Source organism: Oncorhynchus kisutch, linkage group LG15 (genome assembly GCF_002021735.2).
Source record: "Oncorhynchus kisutch isolate 150728-3 linkage group LG15, Okis_V2, whole genome shotgun sequence".
In the NCBI taxonomy this organism is placed as follows: Eukaryota; Metazoa; Chordata; class Actinopteri; order Salmoniformes; family Salmonidae; genus Oncorhynchus; species Oncorhynchus kisutch.
In genome coordinates, this window is record NC_034188.2 from 18,792,617 (window position 1) to 18,816,247 (window position 23,631).

General features: G+C 44.9%; 1 protein-coding gene across 2 annotated transcripts in view; it reads left to right on the forward strand.

The window, feature by feature from the left end:
* ints6l (integrator complex subunit 6 like) overlaps positions 1 to 23,631 on the forward strand; it is a 30,371-nt gene continuing 6,740 nt past the window's right edge. Inside the window, exons 1-9 of one of the 2 annotated variants that reach the window (XM_031789797.1) lie at positions 1 to 289; positions 406 to 483; positions 11,398 to 11,547; positions 12,713 to 12,802; positions 13,459 to 13,642; positions 15,896 to 16,024; positions 16,231 to 16,394; positions 17,573 to 17,725; positions 18,367 to 18,499. In XM_031789797.1, the coding sequence (XP_031645657.1) occupies positions 179 to 289; positions 406 to 483; positions 11,398 to 11,547; positions 12,713 to 12,802; positions 13,459 to 13,642; positions 15,896 to 16,024; positions 16,231 to 16,394; positions 17,573 to 17,725; positions 18,367 to 18,499 (1,192 nt within the window). In that variant the 5' untranslated portion in view covers positions 1 to 178. The remainder of the gene's footprint in view (positions 290 to 405; positions 484 to 11,397; positions 11,548 to 12,712; positions 12,803 to 13,458; positions 13,643 to 15,895; positions 16,025 to 16,230; positions 16,395 to 17,572; positions 17,726 to 18,366; positions 18,500 to 23,631) is intronic. The other variant, XM_020502068.2, reaches the window with a different exon arrangement.

Here is a 23,631-nt window from a genome sequence, read left to right on the forward strand (position 1 = left end):
AGGAAAGACAGATAGAGTCAGGCAGCGGCAAGGGGTGGCTGTACGACCCTCTTTTGGGGGGGGTCTGATTATTACAAAAAAATATACACACATATATGCATGCCCCGGCCGCAAGATAGGTCATATGACGATAATAGGTATTTTAGAAAGCATATAGCTATATATCTATACATTTAAGATGCCTATTTTACTTTTCCTGATAGACACGTCCGCTTCTATGAATCAGCGCACTTATTTGGGTACGACGTATCTGGACATTGCTAAAGGCGCGGTTGAGATCTTTATGAAGGTAAAGAATAATTTTACCGCAATTTTTTTCAGCTTACTATTTGCCTTGATAGTGTTGAGGGTCCCTTTGACATATTCAGTCGAAATTAACATGTATTGTTTCGTTTTCTTTAACAGCTGCGTGCCCGAGACCCGGCTAGTAGAGGCGACAGGTACATGCTAGTTACATTCGATGATCCACCATACGGAGTTAAGGTAAATAAATACTGTTAAATTGTTTTATATGTGATTAAGGCGCGGATATTTTGCTGGCAGTGAGACTTTACTGTCCCTCTGGTTTGTAGCTGCGGGTTGGGCGGCCTCCCGGTGGCGAAAACGGCAAATTTTTGTCAAAAATATCCGCAGACCGGTGCAGCGCTGCCTCTGAACATGGCGGACATTTTGCTTTTGTGTTGGGAGAGCTCTCGGGCGCTGAGATGGAGGCGGAGAGATATATTATCTATCGTGACGTCTCTATTTCTGTGGGCTAACTCATCCTGGATTGGTCAACTGGCCTGCACCTCTTCACGAGTCCTCTTGTTGCATTCGTTCTGTGGCTGAACTCTATGCACTCGCATTGGCCAATGTGGACTGGGCGACTCAAACTTATTTGATTTGATAAAACCTCCTTTATCATAGAACATGATAATGTTCACACGACACTCAATATTTTCACCTAAATCTGAGTTTACACCGTAAGGTGCCCATTCTGTAGTTTACACTATCATAACTGCATAATGATCAAATGCCCTTATAAAGTGTCAACATCATAACCACCCCCAGTCTGTATACACACCATCATCATTAAAATGGTTAATGTGAAGGTTAAAGGTTAGGATAGGGAGGTCTCAAGGATCAGGATAGAGATGACCATTTCCCAATGCCCCCACCCTCAGCCTTGCATTCGTAGTATAAACAGGGTCCCTTTTCTTATATAAAAATAAAACATCCTAACCCATGCCAATAATTAAGCAACAGGCAGAGGCAGCAGGTAGTAATGTTTACATAATCAAATCAAATTTTAGCAAATCAAATGTCATGTAATAGTGTGGCATAGGCACATAAGCACATATGACTCCTTATGGGTAGTTATAGACTGTTCTTTCTGCCACCACCGTGCAAGCAGTACCGGTGCACTAAGTCTGGAACCAACAGGACCCTGAACAGCTTCTACCCCCATAAGACTACTAAATAGTTGACCAATAGCTACCCGGACTATCTGCATTGACTCTTTTTTGCACTAACTCTTTTTGACTCATCACATATGCTGCTGTTACTACTGTTTGTTATCTATCTTGTTGCCTAGTTACTTTATCTCTACCTATATGTACATATCTACTTCAATTACCTCGTACCCCTGCACATCGACTCAGTACTGGTACCCCGTGTATATAACCAAGTTATCGTTACTCATTGTGTATTTATTATTAATTCTATTATTACATGTTTTACCTTTTCTATTATTTCTCAATTTTTTTCACTCTGCAATTTGGGAACGGCCCGTAAATTAACATTCCACTGTTAGTTTACACATGTTGTTTATAAGGCATGTGACAAATAAAATTTGATTTGTTTTGATATCCAATTCAACTCTGCCCCAAAGCAGGAAAATATGGAGTGAAATATGTTCTCCATTTTAGTGTATGTGAGTGGCAGCTAACACCAACGCTCTCAAACATGGAAATAATATTTCAATGACAAGTTCTCTCAGTTTACAAAACAATTAGATGTGACTGTTCGAATGAACCCATATGAATCATGCAGTCACTGCAGCAGCTAGCTTTATCATTGGGATGTCAGTGTAACATTACACCAGACTTAGGAACATGAATAAGCAGTTGGGGCTAACTTGCTGTCAAGTATCTGACAGCATTTTTACATTTTAGTCTTTTAGCAGACACTCTTATCCAGAATGACTTACAGTTAGTGCATTCATCTTAAGATAACCATGTATTAATCCTATATGAATTCACTGTCACATGTCTATTCATGCACTCTTGTTGGGGATGGGCACATATTTTGTATAATAGTCAAATGAGTAGTGCTGAAGTGCATTGCATGTAGCCTATGTTATAATGAATGTGTAAAGGCCAAGTGTATGAAACTGCATTGTTGCTTCTTTCATGTGCAACGTTGCCGATGTGCAGAAGGTGTGCCTGCATCAGTGTATGCTGCTGTAGTTTTGTGGTTTGACAGTGACAGTACTGTAGAGTGGCTTATTCCCTGGCACTTCATTAGCTTTGTCTCTCTGGCAGGTGGCCAGACATCCTCCCAGGGCTTTTCTACACCCCCCTCCCTCCAATGCATACACATATCGCCTCCTCCTTCTCCAGGTCTTCTTCCTCTCCATCCAAGGATAGGTGGTGGTTCATTAGCTATTCCATTTCACATTCCTTGGTGTCAGAGCTTGTTCAGGTTCTGTTTCTGTATTAAATTACCAGATAGGCCTATAAAGCCTAATTGTCTTCAGAATTTTCCTTGAGGGCATTTTTCCTGATTTGTTGCATATTAATGGATTATTATCAAGGGACTTTTGATGAAACTATTCAAAAGCAGAAGTGCTAAGCGTTCTGGAAAATAACTAGCTAACTGCATGTCTACTGAATTTTTTTCTAGGCACTTTGGAGAGAAAGCTCCTCCCTGTGTTAGGTTTTGACAACCAGACAAACAGATTTTGCCCAACAATAACCCCGCCTGTAATGTCTTGCCTACATTGCCTGGTGCGAGATGGAATCTGACTACTGAACTTCTGCACTTCTACTGAGCAGTGTGGCTGTTTAGCCCTGTTTTATTATTCATAAGCTATTCAGCCACCAATAAGAGAGGAGTTCCATGGAGACGCTGCTGGATAAAGACAATGCTGTCTTTTCCTCCTCCCCCTGAGTTCACTTGTTGTCCCGTTCCTGGACCGTCGAGAGGAAGGTCATTCTTCTCTTCCTCTTCCTCCTCCTGCCCCAGCGCTGACATTACTTTTCTCACTTGGATTTTTTTTCATTTTCACACTCCTTTCCTCTCTAGCATGACATGTTATTAGGCAGGAGATGTGTACTGTGTGTACGCTATGCATGCTGAAGCAGTTCATCCACGTTCTGTCAAAAAGAGCACATGTTCAACTTCATAAAAAAACGTGACAGGGTTGACCGTAAAAGGGTTGACAATTTAATCTTAAATCAGCTATAAATCCCCTTGTTACAGGAGGAATGGAGTCTTGTTGTCTTGTTGTGTTCAACAAGGAGTGGCAATTGAGTTCATTGTTAAAACATTTCTAGCCGGTCTATCTATGGGTAACAGGGTTGACGTGTTATACTCAACCCACTCAGTTTTCCATCACAAAATGGCCAAAAAATGTACCTGCTTTTACACTATGATTTGACTATTAGATGTTCAATGTTTCTTTTGAAAAAACATTTTGTAAAAGGAATAGTTTCACCACATTAAAACGAGAGTTCACTTCATGTAATAAGGACAGACGCAAATGAATCACTAATCACATGAAATAGATATAATGTTCAGGAAAGACTTTGTCAAAGCAACCAGATAACTATATAATGATAGTTAAAACCTTTGGAAATGTTAGGGTTAAGTGGGTTACAATTTTCCTGGAAGTCACAGAAGGTGCATGGGGGGACATGTCAATATGCTGAATTTTGGCATTTTAGCAAGTCGTTATTCATATTTTAAAAATCTGATTAATTGAATTATCCACGTGGTCTATATTACAGGCCACTTCATTTAATATAACAGGCTTTTAAAATTAAATAACAAAGGGATGCAAAAGGCAGTCTTTACGTGAAATGACTCCAAATGTTTAACATTGTGTTATAATCATTCAGGCTTGTGTTTACACATGTCTGACCGGGACATCCAGGGCTGTCATTCACATGTCTGACCGGTACATCCAGGGCTGTCATTCACATGTCTGACCAGTACATCCAGGGCTGTCATTCACATGTCTGACCGGTACATCCAGGGCTGTCATTCACATGTCTGACCGGTACATCCAGGGCTGTCATTCACGTGTCTGACCGGTACATCCAGGGCTGTCATTCACGTGTCTGACCGGTACATCCAGGGCTGTCATTCACATGCCTGACCGGTACATCCAGGGCTGTCATTCACATGTCTGACCGGTACATCCAGGGCTGTCATTCACATGTCTGACCGGTACATCCAGGGCTGTCATTCACATGTCTGACCGGTACATCCAGGGCTGTCATTCACGTGTCTGACCGGTACATCCAGGGCTGTCATTCACGTGTCTGACCGGTACATCCAGGGCTGTCATTCACATGCCTGACCGGTACATCCAGGGCTGTCATTCACATGTCTGACCGGTACATCCAGGGCTGTCATTCACGTGTCTGACCGGTACATCCAGGGCTGTCATACACATGTCTGACCAGTACATCCAGGGCTGTCATTCACATGTCTGACCGGTACATCCAGGGCTGTCATACACATGTCTGACCGGTACATTCAGGGCTGTCATACACATGTCTGACCGGTACATCCAGGGCTGTCATTCACATGTCTGACCGGTACATCCAGGGCTGTCATACACATGTCTGACCGGTACATCCAGGGCTGTCATTCACATGTCTGACCGGTACATCCAGGTTCTGTCATACACATGTCTGACCGGTACATCCAGGGCTGTCATTCACATGTCTGACCGGTACATCCAGGGCTGTCATACACATGTCTGACCGGTACATCCAGGGCTGTCATTCACATGTCTGACCGGTACATCCAGGGCTGTCATACACATGTCTGACCGGTACATCCAGGGCTGTCATACACATGTCTGACCGGTACATCCAGGGCTGTCATACACATGTCTGACCGGTACATCCAGGGCTGTCATTCACATGTCTGACCGGTACATCCAGGGCTGTCATACACATGTCTGACCGGTACATCCAGGGCTGTCATACACATGTCTGACCGGTACATCCAGGGCTGTCATTCACATGTCTGACCGGTAAATCCAGGGCTGTCATTCACATGTCTGACCGGTAAATCCAGGGCTGTCATTCACATGTCTGACCGGTACATCCAGGGCTGTCATACACATGTCTGACCGGTACATCCAGGGCTGTCATACACATGTCTGACCGGTACATCCAGGGCTGTCATACACATGTCTGACCGGTACATCCAGGGCTGTCATTCACATGTCTGACCGGTACATCCAGGGCTGTCATTCACATGTCTGACCGGTACATCCAGGGCTGTCATACACATGTCTGACCGGTACATCCAGGGCTGTCATTCACATGTCTGACCGGTACATCCAGGGCTGTCATTCACATGTCTGACCGGTACATCCAGGGCTGTCATACACATGTCTGACCGGTACATCCAGGGCTGTCATACACATGTCTGACCGGTACATCCAGGGCTGTCATTCACATGTCTGACCGGTACATCCAGGGCTGTCATTCACATGCCTGACCGGTACATCCAGGGCTGTCATTCACATGCCTGACCGGTACATCCATGGCTGTCATTCACATGCCTGACCGGTACATCCAGGGCTGTCATTCACATGTCTGACCGGTACATCCAGGGCTGTCATTCACATGCCTGACCGGTACATCCAGGGCTGTCATTCACATGCCTGACCGGTACATCCAGGGCTGTCATTCACATGCCTGACCGGTACATCCAGGGCTGTCATTCAGTAATACAATATGCATATAAGGAAGACTTCTGCCCTTTTCTTATGGGATTCTGGTTTAGGGCCACACATCCTAATAGTAATAGCACTATCTGCACTCGTGTCTGAAACCAACTCCGCTTCACTGGCTGTGAGTCTGTGACCCCTTCCCTTTGCCTTCCATATGATCACAGCTCTTTGGGCTTGTTAAGCAGCCTAGCTTTCACTGCAGTGATAGCTCTGATTTCTACCATGCTCACACTGCTCTCATCTCCTGCTCTCATGACCAGTTAGTTCATCACCACCCTTCTGAGTCAGAAATGCACAATGACATGATGCTTTCTTTTTCCATTCTACTGAATGGGTATTGGTTCTTTCTGGTGGTGCTGTCTTGCCTGCTCAAGTTCCATGAATCAAGACCTCATCACGTGCCTTCAACCTGGCACATTTTGGTTCTGCTCCTTAACTAAAGGATCATGGGAACTTAATGTTTTTTATTTATAGGAGTCTGCTTTCTCATAACTGGGCTTTTGCGTGGAACAAGTTGTTATCTGTCTGTTTATGGAAAGCGGTCTCCTGTCCTGCACTCAGTATGTGCAGGAACCCAGCATGACTTAGCCTAGGCCCCAGCTGCTGTATCCTGGCTCATAGACTGCCACTGTTCTACCGGGGGTGGGGGGACCTAGCTATATTCAGCTGCTATACCCTGGCTCATAGACTACCACTGTTAAATTGGGGGTGGGGGGGCTTAGCTATATACAGACACAAGTACATATAACAGTTTTTGATAATAAATCATTAATGATGATGTAATCACTTTTTTCATTGTGAATTTGATGTTGTCTTTTTCTTAGCACTCTAACTCGGTGTCTGGGTTGCCGAGAGACATTTGAAGACGATGATGTCAGTGCTATAGGCTAGCTCTATGTCTTGTGTCATGTTGTATTCCTGTTTCACCACATGGCATGAAGCGCAGCCCACAAATAAATAGCCTACCACAATATAATGTTGACAAACCAGTCTCAATATCCTAACCCTTCCCCAAACAACATCAGCATAGTGGAGCAATTTTTTTTCTAAAGCATACATCCTTGACCCTCTTTCACTCTTTTTCATGTCTCCCTCCACCTGTTTTCCCTCCCTTTCCCACCCCACCCACCAGACAAGGTTGTCTTAAAACAAGGGACTCTGGTTGCACACTTATACAGCCTATAATGAATTGTTGATTTGGAGGGGGGGAAAGAAGGTTGGGCAGGTAAAATTGAATTACTCTTTCGTTTGAATTATTGAGTGCGAGTTAAGAGTTCTACGGCCTGCCAGTAGGGCTTTGTCTTCAGTTCTACGGCCTGCCAGTAGGGCTTTGTCTTCAGTTCTACAGCCTGCCAGTAGGGCTTTGTCTTCAGTTCTACAGCCTGCCAGTAGGGCTTTGTCTTCAGTTCTACAGCCTACCAGTAGGGCTTTGTCTTCAGTTCTACAGCTTACCAGTAGGGCTTTGTCTTCAGTTCTACAGCCTACCAGTAGGGCTTTGTCTTCAGTTCTACAGCCTGCCAGTAGGGCTTTGTCTTCAGTTCTACGGCCTGCCAGTAGGGATTTGTCTTCAGTTCTACAGCTTACCAGTAGGGCTTTGTCTTCAGTTCTACAGCCTGCCAGTAGGGCTTTGTCTTCAGTTCTACGGCCTGCCAGTAGGGCTTTGTCTTCAGTTCTACAGCTTACCAGTAGGGCTTTGTCTTCAGTTCTACAGCCTGCCAGTAGGGCTTTGTCTTCAGTTCTACAGCCTACCAGTAGGGCTTTGTCTTCAGTTCTACAGCCTACCAGTAGGGCTTTGTCTTCAGTTCTACAGCTTACCAGTAGGGCTTTGTCTTCAGTTCTACAGCCTGCCAGTAGGGCTTTGTCTTCAGTTCTACGGCCTGCCAGTAAGGCTTTGTCTTCAGTTCTACAGCCTACCGGTAGAGCTTTGTCTTCAGTTCTATAGCCTGCCAGTAGGGCTTTGTTTTCCGTTCTACAGCCTGCCAGTAGGGCTTTGTCTTTAGTTCTACAGCCTGCCAGTAGGGCTTTGTCTTTAGTTCTACAGCCTGCCAGTAGGGCTTTGTCTTTAGTTCTACAGCCTGCCAGTAGGGCTTTGTATTCAGTTCTACAGCCTGCCAGTCGAGTTTTGTCTTCAGTTCTACAGCCTACCAGTAGGGCTTTGTCTTCAGTTCTACAGCCTGCCAGTCGAGTTTTGTCTTCAGTTCTACAACCTGACAGTAGTTTTTTTTCTTCAGTTCTACAACCTGCCAGTCGAGTTTTGTCTTCAGTTCTACAGCCTGACAGTAGTTCTTTTTCTTCAGTTCTACAGCCTGCCAGTAAGGCTTTGTCTTCAGTTCTGCAGCCTGCCAGTCGAGTTTTGTCTTCAGTTCTACGGCCTGCCAGTAAGGCTTTGTCTTCAGTTCTACAGCCTACCGGTAAGGGCTTTGTCTTCAGTTCTATAGCCTGCCAGTAGGGCTTTGTTTTCCGTTCTACAGCCTGCCAGTAGGGCTTTGTCTTTAGTTCTACAGCCTGCCAGTAGGGCTTTGTCTTTAGTTCTACAGCCTGCCAGTAGGGCTTTGTCTTTAGTTCTACAGCCTGCCAGTAGGGCGTTGTTTTCAGTTCTACAGCCTGCCAGTAGGGCTTTGTCTTCAGTTCTACAGCCTACCAGTAGGGATTTCTCTTCAGTTCTACAGCCTGCCAGTAGGGCTTTGTATTCAGTTCTACAGCCTGCCAGTAGGGCTTTGTCTTCAGTTCTACAGCCTGCCAGTCGAGTTTTGTCTTCAGTTCTACAGCCTACCAGTAGGGCTTTGTCTTCAGTTCTACAGCCTGCCAGTCGAGTTTTGTCTTCAGTTCTACAGCCTGACAGTAGTTTTTTTTCTTCAGTTCTACAACCTGCCAGTAGGATTTTGTCTTAACTTCTACAGCCTTCTTTATTTATTTATTTTTGTTCAACCTTTATTTAACTCGGCAAGTCTGTTAAGAACAAATTCTTATTGACAATGATGGCCTACAGCTGCCAAACCCGGATGATGCTGGGCCAATTGCATTTCTTCTACAGTGAAGGAATGCAACGTGCTACTTCACATATACAATTGCTTTAGCATTGTTTTATGCTATTTTTCACTACTTCATAAGTACATTGGAGTACACACAATCTAGAGGTTAGATATAATAACTTATGCCTTGTATCCAAGGACTACAAACACTTAAAAGTTAAGCCAACTCTGTCCTGTTGTATTTCCTGCTCAGTGTCCATGTCACCTCCAAACTCCCACCCTCTATTTCTCTCTTCCTCCTTCTCCTCCTCACTCTCTTTAGGAAGCATGGTACCGCTTACGGTGGGGCTGGTAAGCCTGCAGGTCATCCGTAGATTAAGCATAATGCTGTAACAGCAAGGTACTTGACCTCAGTGGAGGAAAGAGCGAAAGCAGCCACTCACTCACACTCCCCTACTAGGCTGCTCTCCTACGGGAAAGCCCCGGTCTCGTGGGAAAGCCCTGGTCTCGCGGGAAAGCCCTGGTCTCGTGGGAAAGCCCTGGTCTCATAGGAAAGGCCTGGTCTCATATGAAAGCCCTGGTCTCATGGGATGAGCAGCTTCAGGAAGTGCTTCAGCAAGAGCCAATAGTGGCCATTACTTTGTGTTTTCTGAGATATTTTCTACATTACAAATAGACCTACCATTTTCAAACCAAGCACTCTAAAGGCATAACCTAAGGAAGATGTAATCTCGTAGCTTCATAGGATCATAAACATATTATTTAAAGGGATAGTTTACCTAAATTACAAAATTACACACTGGTTTCCTTACCGTGTAAGTATTCTATGGACAGCAATCCATGCTTTGGTTTTAGTTTCCCTGGCACTGTTTCCACATGCTAACGTTTTAGCATTTTTGGCACAAATCCCATTTACGTCAAGGGACCGATATTAGCATTTTTTTGCGCATCATATCCAAATTAGCTTGTGGCTCAGCAAAGTCACTTATAGATGATTTTAACATGATCCGTGAAAAATGCTAATTTTGGTCCCATGACTTGAATGGGATTTGTGCCACAAATGCTTAAACGTGAGCATGTGGAAAGTGTGCCAGCTAAAACTAAACCAAAGCATGTATTGCTGTCATACCTTGTCCATAGACTGCTTCCAGGGTAAGGAACCAGTTAGTGTTTTGTCATTTGGGTGAACTAACCCTTTAATATAAAGCCTAATGTATGATAAATATCTTTCATCTGTTGTGATAATACATATTTTCTTTAGCCTATATGAGTATGGAGCTTTTACTATATGTCTTTAACCCAGCACTAATATGTTTAATGTGAGTCAGTTTGTGGTTGTCTTTAACCCAGCACTAATATGTTTAATGTGAGTCAGTGTGTAGTTGTCTTTAACCCAGCACTAATATGTTTAATGTGAGTCAGTTTGTGGTTGTCTTTAACCCAGCACTAATATGTTTAATGTGAGTCAGTGTGTAGTTGTCTTTAACCCAGCACTAATATGTTTAATGTGAGTCAGTGTGTAGTTGTCTTTAACCCAGCACTAATATGTTTAATGTGAGTCAGTGTGTAGTTGTCTTTAACCCAGCACTAATATGTTTAATGTGAGTCAGTGTGTAGTTGTCTTTAACCCAGCACTAATATGTTTTAATGTGAGTCAGTGTGTAGTTGTCTTTAACCCAGCACTAATATGTTTAATGTGAGTCAGTGTGTAGTTGTCTTTAACCCAGCACTAATATGTTTAATGTGAGTCAGGGTGTAGTTGTCTTTAACCCAGCACTAATGTGTTTAATATGAGTCAGTTTGTGGTTGTCTTTAACCCAGCACTAATATGTTTAATATGAGTCAGTGTGTAGTTGTCTTTAACCCAGCACTAATATGTTTAATGTGAGTCAGTGTGTGGTTGTCTTTAACCCAGCACTAATATGTTTAATGTGAGTCAGTGTGTAGTTGTCTTTAACCCAGCACTAATATGTTTAATGTGAGTCAGTGTGTGGTTGTCTTTAACCCAGCACTAATGTGTTTAATGTGAGTCAGTGTGTGGTTGTCTTTAACCCAGCACTAATATGTTTAATGTGAGTCAGCCTGTGGTTGTCTTTAACCCAGCACTAATATGTTTAATATGAGACAGTGTGTGGTTGTCTTTAACCCAGCACTAATATGATTAATATGAGTCAGTGTGTTTGTTTGTGCGTGCAAACATGCCTCTGTGCTCTGGGGTCAATGTAATGTAATACTGTCTGTGTATGTGTGTGTAAGAGTGAGCGTGTGTATGTTGTGTCCACTTTCATGACTGGTGTTTATGTGGGTTGATCATGCAGTGTATTGTGATGACGCAAGACTCCCTCTGTCTGCCTGAGTATGCAATGTATTGCATTCCCTTCATGTGGTGTGTGTGTGTGTGTGTGTGTGTGTGTGTGTGTGTGTGTGTGTGTGTGTGTGTGTGACACACTATCCCTGTGTGTATTTCAGGCGGGCTGGAAGGAGAACCATGCCACGTTTATGAGTGAACTGAAGAACCTGCAGGCGTCTGGACTGACAACTCTGGGTCACGCTCTCCGCGCGGCCTTTGACCTACTCAACCTAAACCGCCTTGTCTCTGGCATCGACAACTATGGACAGGTATTCCTGACACTCAACCCTCTACACCTTTAAATATAACATACTTTAGTATAAAGTACATCACCCAGGTCATAGAAATAGCATGTATTTCCCCCAAAATATCCTATGGAATATCAGGCAATAGTTAACTTTTTTCAACGTATTATTATGCACAAGCATTGTGTACAATAGCATGCAATACAGTGCATATATATTTGAGGAATATTCAGTTTGTGTATGTATTTGTGTATATTAGCCAATCAGCCAATATGAGCAATATTAGACCATTAGGGCTAGGCTAGCGATGAACATCGGGAGTATGTAAATCTTCTTAGTCTTTCTCTGCAGGTAGCATAGTGGTTAGAGCGGTGGGCCAGTAACCGAAAGGTTGCTGGATCGAATCCCCGAGCTGACAAGGTAAAAGTCTGCCGTTCTGCCCCTGAACAAGGCAGTTAACCTACTGTTCCTCGGTAGGCCGTCATTGTAAATAAGAATGTGTTCTTAACTGACTTGCCATGTTAAATAAAGGTTCAATAAAACATATATATCTAAAAAAATCTTGATAGTGTGTTTGTGTTTGTGTGTAAATAAGAGAAGGCTGGCGGTAGGAAGCTCAGCAGCTAAGGAGTTGGACCTGTAGCCTAAAGGTGTCCGGTTCGATTCCCGGGCCGGGCGCTAGAAAAGGGGCGGAATTAATCTGGCAACTTGAGGGCTACTCTGGGTTCACACCCTCAAGACATTCCCCTACTGTTGGGCCTTTGAGCAAGGCACTTAACCCCACAACCCTGTACTCGTCTCAACTGTCTGTTTGGTGTCTGGTGGTGGGGGGCTGAGAACACAAGACAATATTTAGTGGTTCTCTGGAACATCTGGACAATAAAGTTGTATTGTATATCACAGAAGGTTGATGGCACCTTAATTGGGGAGGACGGGTTTGTGGTAATGGCTGGAGCGGAATTTGTGGAATGGTATCAAATATATCAATCGCATAGTTTTCATGTGTTTGATTCCATTGGCTCCATTCCAGCCATTAGTATGAGCTGTCCTCCCCTCAGCAGCCTCCACTGTTGTATGTAGTCCAGGGAAGGAGCCTCTGTCCTCACAGAGTACCAAAACAACAATAATCTCTCAGCCTGACCAACAGCAAAAAGGTTTTTAACCCATGAACTTCCCTGTCTATCCTCAGGGCCGTAACCCGTTCTTTCTGGAGCCTTCGGTGATCATCACCATCACGGATGGGAACAAGCTGACTCACACCTCTGGGGTGCCGGATGAGGTGAGCGAGGACAATGGTCATTCCTCTGACTGGTTAACTGTAAGTCAGAGGCCGTGCTCATAAAGCGTCTCAAAGTAAAAGTGCTGATCTAGGATCAGGTCCCCCTGTCCATGTGATCTTATTAAGGAAAAACTGATCCTAAGTTAGCACTTCTACTCTGAGAAGCTTGATACATATGGCCCCAGGTTTAAAAGCAGTGGACTGTGGTCCTGGCTAGGTCTAATGAAGAAGGAACAGTTTCACTCTCCAGCCAGTAGAGTTCTACTATGGTCCTGGCTAGTAAGTGAGGCTGTTAAAGAGAGCCCACATTTGAAGCAGGCAAAGAATTCCAGGACATATGATTCTTTATGAGCTGCATGTTATTCAGATGACTCACATTGTCTAAATCGTTATTACACTGTATAAGAAGAATACAACTCATCTGGGCCCAATTAAGATGTCCAGCCAGAGTCTAATAACAAGACAAATGAAATGCTAATCCAATTTTCACATCTTCCCCACTTCTACATTCAACATTTTAGTCATTTAGCAGACGCTCTTATCCAGAGCGACTTACAGGAACAATTAGGGTTTAGTACCTTGCTCAAGGGCACATTGTCAATTTTTTTGTTGTTGCCTACTCTCCCTCCTTTGTGCTCCTCTCTCCCTGTCTCCAGCTTCACCTGCCCCTGACCTCTCCACTGCCAGGCAGTGAGCTGACCAAGGAGCCATTCCGGTGGGACCAGCGGCTCTTCGCCCTGGTGCTGCGTCTCCCTGGGGCAGCCACGCCCGACAGCGAGCAGCTGGGCAGCGTCCCCAACGACGAGTCTGCCATCACCCAGATGTGTGAGGTCACTGGAGGTAGGATGCCCCCCATAGAAATAGTTAACATCCTGCTTTTACTTCTTGCCCTATGGGTACACTGACAAATGTCTGCCAGTTCAACTATTATGGCATCATTGACTTCAATAGAGACGCCCATTGTACTCATTCTAACTGGCTCTGGGGTGGGACTGTGTCTGTTGTGATGTCAAAATGTGTAATGTATAAAAACACAGACACAAGGTCACAGTCTATATATGCTCTCAACAATTTAATGGGTCAACCAACATTTGGGCACAGAGTACCTTCTTCAGGGTCCAGCCTATGTATCATTTAACATGTGCAATGTTTCTAGAGACTGGAAATTAAATCTGCAACTACTTTCTGGAAGATATAGAGTACTAGTCAAAAGTTTGGACACACCTACTCATTCCAGGGTTTTTCTTTTGCTATTTTCTAAATTGTTGAATAATAGTGAAGACATCACAACTATAAAATAACACACATGGAATCATGTAGTAACCAAAAAGTGTTAAACAAATCTAAATATATTTTATATTTGAGATTCTTCAAAGTAGCCACCCTTTGCCTTGATGACAGCTTTGCACACCCTCGGCATTCTCTCAACCAGCTTCATGAGGTAGTCACCTGGAATGTATTTCAATTAACAGGTGTGCCTTGTTAAAAGTTAATTTGTGGAATTTCTTTCATTCTTAATGCGTTTGAGCCAGTCAGTTGTGTTGTGACAAGGTAGGGGTGGTATAGAGAAGATAGCCCTATTTGGTAAAAGACCAAGTCCATATTATGGCAAGAACAGCTCAAATAAGCAAAGAGAAACAACAGTCCATCATTACTTTAAGACATGAAGGTTAGTCAATCCTGAAAATGTAAAGAACTTTGAAAGTTTCTTCAAGTGCAGTCTCAAAAACCATCAAGCGCTATGATGAAACTGGCTCTCATGAGGACCGCTACAGGAAAGGAAGACCCAGAGTTACCTCTGCTGCACAGGATAAGTTCATTAGAGTTACAAGCCTCATAAATTGCAGCCCAAATATATGCTTCACAGAGTTCAAGAAAGAGACACATCTCAACATCAACTATTCAGAGGAGACTGCGTGAATCAGGCCTTCATGGTCGAATTGCTGCAAAGAAACCACTACTAAAGGACACCAATAAGAAGAAGAGATTTGCTTGGGCCAAGAAACATGAGCAATGGACATTAGACCGGTGGATATCTTTCATTTGGTCTGATGCGTCCAAATTTGAGATTTTTGGGTCCGACCGCCATATCTTTGTGAGACTCAAGAGTAGGTGAACAGATGATCTCCGCATGTGTGGTTCCCACTGTGAAGCATGGAGGAGGAGGTGTGATGGCGTGGGGGTGCTTTGCTGATGACACTGTCTGTGACTTATTTAGAATTCAAGGCACACTTAACCAGCATGGCTACCATTCTGCAGCAATACACCATCCCAGCTGGTTTGGGCTTAGTGGGACTATCATTTGTTTTTCAACAGGACAATGACCCAACACACCTCCAGGCTGTGTAAGGGCTATTTGACCAAGAAGGAGAGTGATGGAGTGCTGCATCAGATGACCTGGCCTCCGCAATCACCCGACCTCAACCCAATTGAGATGGTTTGGGACGAGTTGGACCGCAGAGTGAATGAAAAGCAGCCAAAAAGTGCTCAGCATATGTGGGAACTCCTTCAAGACTGTTGGAAAAGTATTCCAGGTGAAGCTGGTTGAGAGAATGCCAAGAGTGTGTAAAGCTGTCATCAAGGCAAAGGGTGTCTAATTTGAAGAATCTAAAATATACTTTGATTTGTTAAGCACTTTTTAGTTACTACATGATTCCATATGCGTTATCTCATAGTTTTGATGTCTTCACTATTATTCTACAATGTAGAAAATAGTAAAAATAAAGAAAAACCCTTGAATAACTAGGTGTCCAAACTTTTGACTGAGAGTGTACATGCAGAATAACACTATGCCGGGACGATACCGGTATCACCATACTCCTTAGTATCATGGCAAGGAAACAAAACACGAAGCGGATTTAACCTCTTTAGGAAACAGCCCTAATGTTGGAAACAAACATCGTTATGTTGTCATCTAGAGTCACACAATAATTTACATACAGACGTTTTTTAGAGGACAAAATAACTGCTTCTTGTTTTAATTTTTGTCATGGAAAAGATATTGCAAAACTGGTATCATTATAGCCCTTAATAACAGGTCTTCTCCATCTCTCTGTCTTTGTTCTTCATCCCTCCTACTCTTTCTTTCTCCAGGTCGGTCATACTGTGTACGGACTCAGAGGATGCTGAACCAGTGTCTGGACTCTCTGGTCCAGAAGGTTCTGAGTGGTGTCGTCATCAACTTTGAAAAGACAGGGCCAGATCCGCCTCTGGTAGGCGAAGGTATGTGATAACAGGAATGCGCTCTAACTTCTTGTGTATGACTATGTGTGTCACTGATGAAGTGTCCTCTGATGGTCTCAAGGTGACTCTCTCTGACAGCGCTTGACTGATGTGTTCCGAACAGCTGCTTCGGACCTGTGGCTGTTCTTCTGTTTGTGTTCGGTTGAGAAATGGACACTGCATGTTGTTGTTGTTTGGTTCTACAGATGGTATGGTTGACCCGAGCCGGCCCGTGTTGTCCTTCAGCCCACAGCCCTGGCACAGCTGCCACAAGCTCATCTACGTGCGACCCAACCCCAAGACAGGGGTGCCTGTAGGCCACTGGCCCATCCCCGAGTCCTTCTGGCCGGACCAGAACTCCCCCGCTCTGGTGAGAAGATGCCATTAACCCCACAGTTACTGATGCAGTAACACTAACGCAAGCTCATTAGTCCCTCCATTTTGAAATACTAAGATATTGTTTGTGTGATTATTAAGCAGTCAGTTAATGGGTCATGTGAAAGAGGATGAGAGTTAAGCATTATGCTCCTCTTAAATCCAGTACTTGGTGTTAAATGTGGCTCTGCACTGTTGCACCCTGGGACCTGTAGTTGTCCTGGCCTCTGGGACCTGTAGTTGTCCTGGCCTCTGGGACCTGTAGTTGTTCTGGCATCTGGGACCTGTAGTTGTCCTGTCCCTCTGGGACCTATAGTTGTCCTGGCCCTCTGGGACCTATAGTTGTCCTGGCCCTCTGGGACCTATAGTTGTCCTGGCCCTCTGGGACCTATAGTTGTCCTGGCCCTCTAGGACCTATAGTTGTCCTGGCCCTCTGGGACCTATAGTTGTCCTGGCCCTCTGGGATCTATAGTTGTCCTGGCCCTCTGGGATCTATAGTTGTCCTGGCCCTCTGGGACCTATAGTTGTCCTGGCCCTCTGGGTCCTATAGTTGTCCTGGCCCTCTGGGACCTATAGTTGTCCTGGCCCTCTGGGACCTATAGTTGTCCTGGCCCTCTGGGACCTATAGTTGTCCTGGCCCTCTGGGACCTATAGTTGTCCTGCCTTCTGGGACCTGTAGTCATGGCCCTCTGGGACCTGTAGTCCTGGCCTCTGAGACCTGACATCGTCCTGGTCCTCTGGGACCTGTAGTCCTGGCCTCTGAGATCTGTAGTCCTGGCCCTTGGCATCCTGTGAATGATTGCTCCTCACTGTGTCTTTATTGCCAAAAACTGGGGGTGAAGTTTGCCTAGGACTCTCTCTCTGTTTTTCTTTCCCTCTGTATATTGACTATCTGTAGTGTTACTGGGGCAGTGCCAAGGACAGAGGGTCAGGGTGGATGCTGACTGACTAGAGTCTGCCAGCTCCATCCTACTGTTTAATGTTCTGTCTCTACTCCCTTTTTCAACCCCCCCCCCCACCCCCACCCCCACCCCACCCACACACACAGTAGTTCCTGTGGTGTCGACATGACATTGGTATAGTTTCAGGATGTTTATTTCTCCTCAACAAGGACAACATTGTATGAAATGCTCTAAATGTTCTCTGTCATTCTCTCCCTTTGCCCACCAATAGCCTCCTCGCTCTGCCCACCCCATGGTGCGTTTCACCTGTGTGGACTGTGAGCCCATGGTGATTGACAAGCTGCCCTTTGACAAGTACGAACTGGAGCCCTCGCCACTCACCCAGTATATCCTGGAGAGGAAGTCCCCACACATGTGCTGGCAGGTAGGAGAAATACTCCCACATACAACCTCAAGGAGTTATGGTGTTTGTATTTCTACTTATGCTGTGGGATGTTGTTTGTGCTGAGCCCTCTCTCTCTCACTTGCTCTCTCTCTCTGCCTCTCTCTTTTTCCTTCTCTGTTCCTCTCTCTCTCGCTCCCCCTTTCTCTCTCTCTCTCTCTCTCTCACGCTCTCTTTCTCTCTCTGTTTCTCTCTGTCTCTCGCTCGCCACCCCCCTCTCTCATGCTCTCTCTTTCTCATTTTCTCTCTGCCTCTCTCTTTTTCCTTCTCTGTTCCTCTCTCTCTCGCTCCCCCTTTCTCTCTCTCTCTCGCTCTCTTTCTCTCTCTGTTTCTCTCTGTCTCTCGCTCGCCACCCCCCTCTCTCATGCTCTCTCTTTCTCTCTCTCTCTCTTTCTCATTTTCTCTCTGTCTCTCGCTCCCCTCTCTCTCTCTGTCTCTCTCTCTTTCTCTACCCTCCTCACTGCCCCCCCTGTCTCTCTGTCTCTTTGTCTCTCTTTCTTCCTGTTTCTCCCCTCTCACTGTCTCCCCTCCCCTCTCTCTGTCTCTCTCTCTCTCTATCTGTCTCTCTCTCACTCTCTTGCTGTCTCCCCCAATTCTCTCTCTCTCTGTCTCTTTCCCTGCAGGTCTTTGTGAACAGTAGTGGAAAGCACAGTGACCTAGCCCAGCCCTTTGGCTACCTGAAGGCCAGCACCACTCTCTCCTGTGTCAACCTCTTCGTCATGCCTTACAACTACCCAGTTGTTTTGCCACTCCTTGGTAAGTGAGATTGTGGATGTCTTCTATGCTGAAGCTGTAACAGTCATACATTAGCGACATTTCTGGGGTGTTTCTGTTACATGTATTTGAAATAGGTATTTAAATTACTTTTGAGTATTTTGTCCTTTGTGTTTGGAGGCCTGAGTACCTGACTAAAATCCTCATGTATTTGGAAGGCCGGAGTACCTGACTAAAATCCCCATGTATTTGGAAGGCCTGAGTACCTTACTAAAATCCCCATGTATTTGAACGGCCTGAGAACCTGACCAAAATCCCCATGTATTTGGAAGGCCTGAGTACCTGACCAAAATCCCCATGTATTTGGAAGGCCTGAGGTTCTGACCAAAATCACCATGTATTTGGAAGGCCTGAGTACCTGACTAAAATCCCCATGTATTTGGAAGGCCTGAGACCTGACCAAAATCCCTGTGTATTTGGAAGGCCTGAGAACCGAACTAAAATCCCCATGTATTTGGAAGGCCTGAGTACCTGACCAACATCCCCATCTATTTGGAAGTCCTGAGTACCTGACCAAAATCAGCATGTATTTTGAAGGCCTGAGTACCTGACTAAAATCCCCATGTATTTGGAAGGCCTGAGTACCTTACTAAAATCCCCATGTATTTGAACGGCCTTAGAACCTGACCAAAATCCCCATGTATTTGGAAGGCCTGAGTACCTGACCAAAATCCCCATGTATTTGGAAGGCCTGAGGTTCTGACCAAAATCCCCATGTATTTGGAAGGCCTGAGTACCTGACCAACATCCCCATCTATTTGGAAGTCCTGAGTACCTGACCCAAATCAGCATGTATTTTGAAGGCCTGAGTACCTGACTAAAATCACCATGTATTTGGAAGGCCTGAGTACCTGACTAAAATCCCCATGTATTTGGAAGGCCTGAGTACCTGACCCAACTTCCCATGTATTTGGAAGGCCTGAGTACCTGACTAAAATCCCCATGTATTTGGAAGGCCTCAGTACCTGGCCCAACTTCCCATGTATTTGGAAGGCCTGAGTACCTGACTAAAATCACCATGTATTTGGAAGGCCTGAGTACCTGACCCAACTCCCCATGTATTTGGAAGGCCTGAGTACCTGACTAAAATCACCATGTATTTGGAAGGCCTGAGTACCTGACCCAACTCCCCATGTATTTGGAAGGCCTGAGTACCTGACTAAAATCACCATATATTTGGAAGGCCTGAGTACCTGACCAAAATCACCATATATTTGGAAGGCCTGAGTACCTGACCAAAATCACCATGTATATGGAAGGCCTGAGTACATGACCAAAATCACCATGTATATGGAAGGCCTGAGTACCTGACAAAAATCCCCATGTATTTGGAAGGCCTGAGTACCTGACAAAAATCACCATGTATTTGGAAGGCCTGAGTACCTGACTAAAATCACCATGTATTTGGAAGGCCTGAGTACCTGACCCAACTCCCCATGTATTTGGAAGGCCTGAGTACCTGACTAAAATCACCATGTATTTGGAAGGCCTGAGTACCTGACCCAACTCCCCATGTATTTGGAAGGACTGAGTACCTGACTAAAATCACCATATATTTGGAAGGCCTGAGTACCTGACCAAAATCACCATGTATATGGAAGGCCTGAGTAGCTGACCAGAATTACCATGTATTTGGAAGGCCTGAGTACCTGACTAAAATCCCCATGTATTTGGAAGACCTGAGTACCTGACCAAAATCCCCATGTATTTGGAAGGCCTGGGTAGCTGCCCAAAATCCCCATGTATTTGGAAGGCCTGAGTACCTGACCAAAATCCCCATGTATTTGGAAGGCCTGAGTACCTGACTAAATTCCCCATGTATTTGGAAGGCCTGAGTACCTGACCCAACTCCCCATGTATTTGGAAGGCCTGAGTACCTGACCCAACTTCCCATGTATTTGGAAGGCCTGAGTACCTGACTAAAATCCCCATGTATTTGGAAGGCCTGAGTACCTGACCCAACTCCCCATGTATTTGGAAGGCCTGAGTACCTGACTAAAATCACCATGTATTTGGAAGGCCTGAGTACCTGACCCAACTCCCCATGTATTTGGAAGGCCTGAGTACCTGACTAAAATCACCATGTATTTGGAAGGCCTGAGTACCTGACCCAACTCCCCATGTATTTGGAAGGCCTGAGTAGCTGACCAGAATTACCATGTATTTGGAAGGCCTGAGTACCTGACAAAAATCCCCATGTATTTGGAAGGCCTGAGTACCTGACAAAAATCACCATGTATTTGGAAGGCCTGAGAACCTGACTAAAATCACCATGTATTTGGAAGACCTGAGTACCTGACCAAAATCCCCATGTATTTGGAAGGCCTGGGTAGCTGCCCAAAATCCCCATGTATTTGGAAGGCCTGAGTACCTGACCAAAATCCCCATGTATTTGGAAGGCCTGAGTACCTGACTAAATTCCCCATGTATTTGGAAGGCCTGAGTACCTGACCCAACTCCCCATGTATTTGGAAGGCCTGAGTACCTGACCCAACTTCCCATGTATTTGGAAGGCCTGAGTACCTGACTAAAATCCCCATGTATTTGGAAGGCCTGAGTACCTGACCCAACTCCCCATGTATTTGGAAGGCCTGAGTACCTGACCCAACTCCCCATGTATTTGGAAGGCCTGAGTACCTGACTAAAATCACAATTTATTTGGAAGGCCTGAGTACCTGACCCAACTCCCCATGTATTTGGAAGGCCTGAGTACCTGACTAAAATCACCATGTATTTGGAAGGCCTGAGTACCTGACCCAACTCCCCATGTATTTGGAAGGACTGAGTACCTGACTAAAATCACCATATATTTGGAAGGCCTGAGTACCTGACCAAAATCACCATGTATATGGAAGGCCTGAGTAGCTGACCAGAATTACCATGTATTTGGAAGGCCTGAGTACCTGACAAAAATCCCCATGTATTTGGAAGGCCTGAGAACCTGACAAAAATCACCATGTATTTGGAAGGCCTGAGTACCTGACTAAATTCCCCATGTATTTGGAAGGCCTGAGTACCTGACCCAACTCCCCATGTATTTGGAAGGCCTGAGTACCTGACCCAACTTCCCATGTATTTGGAAGGCCTGAGTACCTGACTAAAATCCCCATGTATTTGGAAGGCCTGAGTACCTGACCCAACTCCCCATGTATTTGGAAGGCCTGAGTACCTGACTAAAATCACCATGTATTTGGAAGGCCTGAGTACCTGACCCAACTCCCCATGTATTTGGAAGGCCTGAGTACCTGACTAAAATCACCATGTATTTGGAAGGCCTGAGTACCTGACCCAACTCCCCATGTATTTGGAAGGCCTGAGTAGCTGACCAGAATTACCATGTATTTGGAAGGCCTGAGTACCTGACAAAAATCCCCATGTATTTGGAAGGCCTGAGTACCTGACAAAAATCACCATGTATTTGGAAGGCCTGAGAACCTGACTAAAATCACCATGTATTTGGAAGACCTGAGTACCTGACCAAAATCCCCATGTATTTGGAAGGCCTGGGTAGCTGTCCAAAATCCCCATGTATTTGGAAGGCCTGAGTACCTGACCAAAATCCCCATGTATTTGGAAGGCCTGAGTACCTGACTAAAATCCCCATGTATTTGGAAGGCCTGAGTACCTGAACCAACTCCCCATGTATTTGGAAGGCCTGAGTACCTGACTAAAATCCCCATGTATTTGGAAGGCCTGAGTACCTGACCCAACTTCCCATGTATTTGGAAGGCCTGAGTACCTGACTAAAATCCCCATGTATTTGGAAGGCCTGAGTACCTGACCCAACTCCCCATGTATTTGGAAGGCCTGAGTACCTGACTAAAATCACAATTTATTTGGAAGGCCTGAGTACCTGACCCAACTCCCCATGTATTTGGAAGGCCTGAGTACCTGACTAAAATCACCATGTATTTGGAAGGCCTGAGTACCTGACCCAACTCCCCATGTATTTGGAAGGCCTGGGTAGCTGTCCAAAATCCCCATGTATTTGGAAGACCTGAGTACCTGACCAAAATCCCCATGTATTTGGAAGGCCTGGGTAGCTGTCCAAAATCCCCATGTATTTGGAAGGCCTGAGTACCTGACCAAAATCCCCATGTATTTGGAAGGCCTTAATACCTGACCAAAATTACCATGTATTTGGAAGGCCTGAGTACCTGACCAAAATCCCTGTGTATTTGGAAGGCCTGAGAACCGAACTAAAATCCCCATGTATTTGGAAGGCCTGAATTCCTGACTAAAATCATCATGTATTTGGAAGGTTTGAGTACCTGACAAATATCCCCATGTATTTGGAAGGCCTGAGGTTCTGACTAAAATCCCCATGTATTTGGAAGGCCTGAGTACCTGAGCAAAATCCCCATGTATTTGGAAGGCCTAAATACCTGACCAAAATCCCCATGTATTTGGAAGGCCTTAGGTTCTGACTAAAATCACCATGTATTTGGAAGGCCTGAGAACCTGACCAATATCCCCATGTATTTGGAAGGCCTGAGTACCGGACTAAAATCCCCATGTATTTGGTAGGCCTGAGTACCTGACCAAAATTACCATGTATTTGGAAGGCCTGAGTACCTGAGTAAAGTCCCCATGTATTTGGAAGGCCTGAGTACCTGACTAAAATCCCAATGTATTTGGAAGGCCTGAGGTTCTGACTAAAATCCCCATGTATTTGGAAGGCCTGAGTACCTGACCAATATCCCCATGTATTTGGAAGGCCTGAGGTTCTGACTAAAATCCCCATGTATTTGGAAGGCCTGAGTACCTGACCAATATCCCCATGTATTTGGAAGGCCTGAGTACCTGACCAAAATCACCATGTATTTGGTAGGCCTGAGTACCTGACCAAAATCACAATGTATTTGTAAGAACATACTTCAGAGAATGGTATTTTGTATTTTAAAAATATATTATAATGCTTCAGAATTTTGATACCCCATATTACCCCAAATTTGCTGCATTTGTTTAAGAAATGTTAGGTCCCTATCGTGTTGCCCTGAGAGGTGTTGGTGGAGGAGGAGTGAGGATAATGCCGTGATGGTCCCAAAGGTGGAAGTGAACTCTTGTTTTTTGATATTGCCATACTATCACTACACTCTGTCATTTGGGAAGTG